The following is an 8,501-nucleotide window of genomic DNA, read 5'->3' as shown; positions in this document are numbered from 1 at the left end:
TTTTAACAACTTCAACACCCTGTATCTCTAAAACGAGGCCGTTCCAGACCTATATAAGGCAAACTCCTATTATTTTCAAGAGATCTATCTATCCTCGAAGTTTCCTGCATACAATTCGGACCAACCTGTATAAGGTATTTAGGTATAATTTAATTAAAAACGCATAATTTTATTGAATAAAATAAGAATTTATTAAATGTCACTATTTAAATTACGAGCCAGGTTATTTTACAAATTTTTAGCACGGTTTCATGATTTTTTTTGTAAAGAACAAAAAACTTAAAAAACTCCAGAAAAACACGCATCCGCACCCGTCGTCAAGCAACTAAATATTAAATAGGTAACGTCAGTCAGTTGAAACTGATGTACCTTGCTCACTACTACTATTTTTTAATATTTAGGACAGTGCAATTACTTAACTAGATGGCGCATCTAACATAAACGCAGCGGATAGAAATTCTAATTTATTTGGGACACGGTGACAAATCCAGAACACAACAAGAAGTGTGAGATATATTCAATAACAAGTATCCAGATCATCCAATCAATCAAGCCACTAAGCAAAATTGCCAAGAAATTTCGAGATTTGGTCACATAAAAGACATCCCCAAAACAGGTCGTATGAAAATAGACGAGGACATTAAGTTAAATATCTTATTGCAGTTGCAAGAAAATCCTCAAAGCTCGAGCAGAGATATTGCTGGGGGAAATGCAATTTCCCAAAGATCAGTTTTGCGTATTTTGAAGGAAGAAAAATATCACCCGTACAAAATTCATTTAGTACAAGAACTCAACGAAGATGATCCTGATCGCCGCATCCAATTTTGTGAAACTATTTCAACATTATTCGACCGCAACCCACGGTTTCATCGGCAAATCCTTTCTCAGACGAGGCAACTTTCCGTTTGAATGGTATTATTAACCGCCAAAACTGCAGGTATTGGAGTCAAAACAATCCTCATTGGATGACTGAGGCACATACTCAGTACCCATAGAAATTGAATGTGTGGGCAGGCATAATCAATGATCAGGTTCTTGACCCATTTTTCTTCGAAGAAAACCTCACGGGAGAAAGGTTTTTGGCCTTCCTTCAGTTTGATCTAATTCCCACCTTCATTCAAATTTTTCCAAACGCAAATGAACCTGACGTGACAAGCGAGACCTTGTATTTTTAACAGGATGGCGTGCTACCTTATTTTGCTCGATCAGTCCGAGGTTATTAAGACGAATGTTTTCCTGGGCTTGGATTGGAAGACGGGGACCAATAGAGTGGCCTCCGATCTCACTCCTTTGGATTAATTCTTATGGGGTTATTTAAAATCCAAAGTTTATGTAAATCCACCGCAAAACATCGAGGACTTAAAAACCCGAATCAGGCAGGAAATTAGGAATATTGACAGAAACGTACTAAATAATGTTCAAGATGAGTTTGTACATAGTCTTGGGTATTGTCGAGAAACCATTGGATGGGATTTGAACATTTAATTTAACTCTGTTTGTTTGAATTAGTTTATAATCCTGAATTTTTTGCAAATTTTTCTTACAGTAGCTTGAATGATTGTATGATTTGGATATTTGCTATTGAATATTTCACATTATTCTTGTTGTGTTCTGGCTTTGTCAGTTTGTACCAAACAAATTAAAATTAAGAATTAAATTCATTAGCAGTGCTTAAATATTTGAAAAACACAAAATGTATTTAGCAGAAGGTACACCAGTCACTGACTTTGACGTTACAGTCCTTACGTATCGAGAGTAATTTTTGAAATTTTTCCATATTCTATATTCAGATGCGATTATTCCAGAATTCCATTGAGAATTGAATAAAAATACAAAAAAGTAGGGTTTCCATATCAAAAAGTTGGCCTTGATTTCATAACTTTTTTTGTTCCACCCTGTATAGATGAAAATTGCTTCAGAAGGGGTCCGAGCGATTTTTCAAATGACGACCATCTGATTTTTAAATAAATACATTCCATCCTTTTGCCGCTCACGGTATAAGTTTATTGTAAGTTCACGGTTTCAATCATTCAATGTGCATTTCAACACCAATGCAGCCAACTTAAATTTCTAGTCAAACTTAATTCTATGTGAGATATATTTTCGTAGCAACGCGTCGATAAATTTTTTATCCTTTAATTTTTTGTGACTAGTTTAAAACCGAATTTCTAATCGTCCGGTATATGCAACTCATCAGAACGTGAATCAGACTCCGCACGGGTGTCCGACGTGACGTGGACGCACTGACGCGTAATCCTGGTGCTCCTGGCAGCATATCTGTCGGAGACATACGATCACATATCCACCCCTGACGCATACGTAGGGACCGCCCGACTCAGAGCATTATACTTGAGTAGTAAATGACCCAAAAGAATAAATATCCTATTGAAAATAAGATACGAGAAAGTGTAAATGTTATTATAGATTAAAAATTCGAATGTAACGAGCAGAGTTGCCAATGGCTTCCGGATGAAATACCCTTTACAGGATTCGCCATTACCCACAAATACCCACATTACAATTTTTTTACAAGGCGGCACATATAATAATCGATCTCTACTAGATTTCAAAGAATTAAAATAAAACAAGGGATCTATACAGTTTTCTTTTATTCATTTTAATATGGCATGTTTAATATTTACAAACATTAGGTACTTAGCTAAGTATTGCACATATTATATTATAGTACATTACAAAAATACTTTTAAACAAAGGAAAAATATATTAGAAATAATAAACAATAAACCAAATTCTACAGTTTTATTAATACTCATTTTTTTGTCCAAATATTAGTATTAAACATTTCTTTATCTGGTTCAAAATTTAATAGGCCACCATTTAATTTAATCCCTTCTTTTGTGTGTAAAAGAGCTTTTATTGTTGAATTATCTAAATTCGTACGTGTATCTCTTTTTATATCATTTAAATTGCTAAAAAGTCTTTCTACTGATACGTTCGAGAATGGTAATATAAGTAAAAATGAGATAACTATTTTTAAATTTGGAAAAACTGGCTGGTTTATTGAATTCTTTAAATTAAAAACCATAATCCAATACTTTTCTGCATTTTCGCAATGTTCTGATAAACCATGCATAGAAAAGTCTAATAGAGCATGTGCTTTCCACTCTTTATCGAGCNCTATTGTATTAAATTTTTTTTACATGATTTATTAAATATTGGTTTAACATTTAGAAGATTATGGGAAAATTATTCTGATACCAGTATTCGAAGATTAGCCAGAAGACTTCAAGTATGTCATATGCTGTAAAAATCAAGTGAATAAACAAAACAAATTATTTACTTATTTTTCTGTATATCATTTATTATTATTTATTTATTACTGTTTTCTGTTAGATTACTTGCTGGTACTGTTCCATTAGGCCAGGAAAATAAGCTGGGCAATGACCATTTCGCGACTTTTTGTTTTGGCAAGCTGAATTTATCACTATAGATGCTAAATATTATGTACAATAACATATTAGTTTCCACAGTCATAAAAATGGGGGGAAGATTGTTTACAGGCTGGTTAATTGTATAATTTTTACGTAAATTCACGTTTTTCGCTTATAACTTTTTTCCGTTCATTTCCACGAGAAAACAGTAAAGTACTTTTTTTTCGTCTTCAAAAGACCTACAAAACTAGCCCTCGAGCGTCAAAAAATATTGATTAGATCAAAAGTTATAAACAGAAGAAGTTTATTTATGACTTTTGAATTAAACATTTATAAACTGCGTTATTATTATCAGAACTCACACAAAATCTAGAATACTTTACTGTTTTCTCGTGGAAATGAACGGAAAAAGTTATAAGCGAAAAACGTGAATTTACGTAAAAATTATACAATTAACCAGCCTGTAAACAATCTTCCCCCCATTTTTATGACTGTGGAAACTAATATGTTATTGTACATAATATTTAGCATCTATAGTGATAAATTCAGCTTGCCGAAACAAAAAGTCGCGTCCAACTCTATATTTCTTGGCCTACCATGCATTACCTGATTTAGTATTCAATAGTTAATATAACGTGCCAAAGAGCAATACTTGGCACGTTATATGGGTGGTGGCAGGTGGTCTGAAATTTCCTTTTTAATCAAATATAATTTTGTAAGAGATTATAAATCGCATAATTCGACATTTCAGTTTCGTAGGAAAATTTTAAAGTATAAACATTTATGGGAATTTGAATGACGAATTACGTATTACTTCAAATGATTGGATGTTTACAAAATAATTGGAAAATGAACACTATCATCTTTCCAACTATGTTTGGGTTCACTTTAGATATAACCTTTCAACTTTGATTGTAATATACATTATAAATGAAAAACACAGTATTTACATACATATTGAGTTAAACATCAGGGCGCTGCGGTAAAAATGACAACGTAAGTAGTTTTTTGTCAGCTTAAATTTAGTTCTAGTTTATGTGAATATTTAACAGATGCCCAATCGCTGAGCTCGTGACCGGACCATTTTTAATTTTCCTAATTTTTTGGTGTTATTTAGTACTCATTTAGAGTATATTTCGGGAATTTTTTCAAATTTTCATTTCAACCACTCAAGTAGTTATGGGCATTTGAATATTTGGGGTAAAAAATACATGAAACTTGGCAAAAACTAAAGATGCCATCAACTTTTTTTTTTCATTTTGTTCGTTTTGAGATGTAGTTTTAAAAAATATATATAAAAATAATACATTTATAGTTCTTTAGGGTATTTTTTATTTATAAATCAAAAAAGTGTTTTCTGAGAAAGAGTGGAGTTATTTTATTCCAAAATTTCTCAAATAAATCGTCTTTTACTATGCAAAGAGTGACCGCAAAATCCGCCTGTTTCTGAGACTTTGACAGAGGCGACTGGAAATATCCTAAAATTATTCTAAAAATATCCAAAAACTCGTCATGAAAAATGAAAATGAGCATCACTTTCAGTTTTCCGAAAATTTTCGAAAATCACCCTTATTTAGTGGTTGAAAGACAAAAAAGGTGAATAAATTAAGAATCACCGACAGTTGTAAAAACCCAAATATTTCTATGTTGTTATCAAAATAATATTTTTTCACATTATCTACAATTTTTGTATATTTGGGGGATGATTTTACCCCTTGAGAGGGATGATTGATATGGGTATGGGGGTACTTGTGTATAAATTATTCTAATGAATATATTCCGAAACATTGTTTTTATCATGCATTATAATTATTTTATGTACTTTGAAGCCGATGGTTGAACTTAGGGGTGGTTTTACCCACATTTAGGGGTATTTTTCTTCGGATCTAGTGATTGTAGGTTATTAACGGTTCAATTAACACGTATAAAAGAAAAGGAAAAAAAAATTTAACTAATAATATATTTTTTGCATTATTAGGCGTTTAGGGGATGATTTCACCCCTTTAGGGACATTATGGGTTGATTTTCAATCCGGACAAGACCGTATCAAATACGAAATTAGATATTTTCACGTTCATAATATTATTTTGATAACATAGAAATATTTGGGGATTAACAACTGTTGATTATTCTTAGTTTGTTCACTTTTTTTGTCTTTTCAACTCGTAAATAAGGGTGATTTCCGAAAATTTTCAAAAAACTGAAAGTGATGTTCATTTTCATTTTCATGACGAGTTTTTGGATATTTTTAGAATATAGGATTTTTCATGTCGTCTCTGTCAAAGTCTCAAAAATGGAAAAACTTTTTTTTTGCGGTCACTTTATGAGACTGGTTATAGAATGAGATTTTTTTATATTCTATTTTTTTATTCGAATTAAAAAAAATTGCATGTACAAATATATGGAATAAATTCAATATTTAAAAATTGGACGACTTTTCAAAAAGAATCCTAAAACACGTTAATTTTAAATTTTGAAAGGCCATCTAGTGATATACATTTAAGAGCCGTTCTGTCATATAATGACGAAATCGACGATTGTTTTTGATACAAACAAGGGTCATGAGACACCTCATTTGACCTTTCAAATGTGGTGCCTCATTTTAAACATTAAGTATTATTCGTCGATATGCAAAACCAAATTTATAAAATCAACCTCTTGGGGCAATCGGTTGGCGGTTAATAAATTTTTTTCTTTGCAATTTCTTGACTCAAAACAATGCCCATTATCTTCTACATTTCGTCACCAAAACTGCTCAAATTTAATTTAATAAAAAAGTTGTAAGGGTATTTTTTTCATTTTTCTTTTAAAGATATGTGGTTATACATATGAATATTTATGGCATGCTAAAAAAATAACTATATAGGCAACTTGACAGATACACTGTCATGCTAATAATACAATCTTTTCCATAGTAATTTAACGGGTTTTAAATTTAGTTTAGAGAGGCTATGTACACAGTAAAAAATCGGTGTGATAGCCAGGAGAACAGGCCTTAGTCGGCGGGTCTCAGCCAGGACAGGAGGGGGGCCCCGCGAAGTGAATTATTAATTTTCAACACTGTATATCAATTAAAAACCAAGTCCGAGTATTTTTTACTCGATAATGGTTAAATTTAAATCATATTAGAGAAAAATCAACAATAAATTGGTCTCTCAGAATAGAGTCAAAGTCGCTCAATTGATAGTTAGCAGTAACTCGGAAATTTTTTACAGTGTATTTGTGTAACAAAGCCTAAGAGATTCTTATTTTTCAGGAAAAAACATTTGGTGCTGCTATTAATGTCCTTATCCTTCTTGGTGACTGTTAAAGGGGATGTGTATTGTGAGATAAAAGAAAGCTTCGCCCATTACCCTAAATTAGATATAATTTGCAAAAATATCAGCATCGAACAGAACGAAGTAATTAACGTGAAAGGTCAAGTTCAAAATAAAATTGACAAAATTCAGTTAATCTCAGTTTCTGCCGAAGTACAAAGCAGTACGTTGCAAAATTTCCCTGAAGCTCAGCAACTGCTAATATTAGACAGCACTATAAAAAGTTTTTCACTGCAATCGAGTATTACCACTTTGAATGTATCCAACTCCATCCTTCCAACAATCACCAGTGAAGCGTTGAAGGGGAAAGATCTATTGTCTGTCAATTTTATGTCCAACTATGGCTTAGAATTTGAGAAAGGCGCCTTTAAACACTTGAATGCTCTGAGGGAATTAACAATTGTTAATCAAACTATACCTAGAATACAAAGACATCTATTCACAGGATTAGTAAACCTAAGATATTTGTGTCTAATTGGAAATAACATCGAAGAAATAGATGATGACGCTTTTCTGGACCTTTCTAGTCTGGAACGGTTATTCTTAGACGTCAATCCGATAAAGACATTTAGTGCAAATTTGCGCGGATTGACAAATCTTGAACGGCTGTCATTAAGCAACACAAATTTGAAGAGGTTAAATTTCGATGTTCTGGAGCCTGTAAAGTCGTTGACTTCGATTGGTTTACCGAGGCAATTATTGAAAACTATAAATGTCACCGATCTGGTGACCAGTATACCCGATTTGCGAATGGTTGGTATAGATTCTATGGAACTACAATGTCCAGATGTTATATCTTTTATGGGTGAACTGAAGAAAAAGGAAGTAAGGGTGATGCCAGTTAAAATAGAGGACATATGGTACCATTATCCGGACATTGATAAGCCATCAGTGTGCTCATAGTTTTTTCTACTTGTATAAAGTTATGATAAATGATTTTTGGCTTTTACTTTTCTGCACCGTGGTGCGATATTCGTGTTGCATTTGTCTTAGTTTTAAAGTGTCTGATAATTAAATTTCGGAAATATATTTGCCTGTCAATAATTAATTGTAGATTCTGAAAATAAAACATCAGTTGGGTAAGTAGTAACTTTTTCCTAACATTATTTTTACGATCCATTTTTGCATATAAACTTTTAAATTAAAATATTATTCATGTCAACAAATTTTCGGAATAGTTATGGATTCGTGGCTATCTACAATATTAATTAAGTGATATATTTATGGACTATATTGAAAACAACTACATTATATTAATAATAATTAAATTAAAGAAAAATACTATTATCTAGTTTTGAGATACCCTGATGCTTACGCAATTTGGTTTTATAAATTTGCTTCAATAATATTGTGAATGACATAAGTGATTGCTGAATTGCTTAAATTCGCTTTAGAAACTGAAATAAAAAGATATACATTAAACATGTATAAAAGGCATTTAAATATCAAAGACAACTGCAAAATGTTTCTAGGTTTATTTGTTTGTTTGCCACTTGTGAAAAAAGAAAAAATATATGGTGTAGTTAAAATAATAAAATTATACGTTAATAACGAATATTACGTACTTCAAGAGTAGAACCCAAATGGTATCGATTTAACCAAAATATTATTAGGAATTAAAGTAGACTATGGAGAAGATCTTTACTCTACTTTAATTCCTACAATATTTCAATTTTCTACTTCTGTGTAAACCATTTTAATTAAATAATAATACAAACCATTAAACAATCACGATGTTGTCATGACATTAACTGTCACTGTCACGACCTACCATATAACATTGTGCTTGAGT

General features: G+C 31.8%; 1 protein-coding gene across 1 annotated transcript; it reads left to right on the top strand.

Moving 5' to 3' along the window:
* The first annotated feature begins 4,284 nt into the window (after positions 1 to 4,284).
* On the top strand, positions 4,285 to 7,808 carry LOC108916492 (P-granule-associated novel protein 1-like). The gene is made up of 2 exons (XM_023456870.1): positions 4,285 to 4,388; positions 6,649 to 7,808. The coding sequence occupies exons 1-2, from the start codon at positions 4,381 to 4,383 to the stop codon at positions 7,610 to 7,612; spliced, it is 972 nt and encodes a 323-aa protein (XP_023312638.1). The 5' UTR covers positions 4,285 to 4,380; the 3' UTR covers positions 7,613 to 7,808.
* Positions 7,809 to 8,501: the final 693 nt, after the last annotated feature.

Source organism: Anoplophora glabripennis, unplaced genomic scaffold (genome assembly GCF_000390285.2).
Source record: "Anoplophora glabripennis isolate ALB-LARVAE unplaced genomic scaffold, Agla_2.0 scaffold3273, whole genome shotgun sequence".
NCBI classification, from domain to species: domain Eukaryota; kingdom Metazoa; phylum Arthropoda; class Insecta; order Coleoptera; family Cerambycidae; genus Anoplophora; species Anoplophora glabripennis.
The sequence above is the reverse complement of the archived record's forward strand: the minus strand, read 5'-3'. Positions and strand labels throughout refer to the sequence as shown.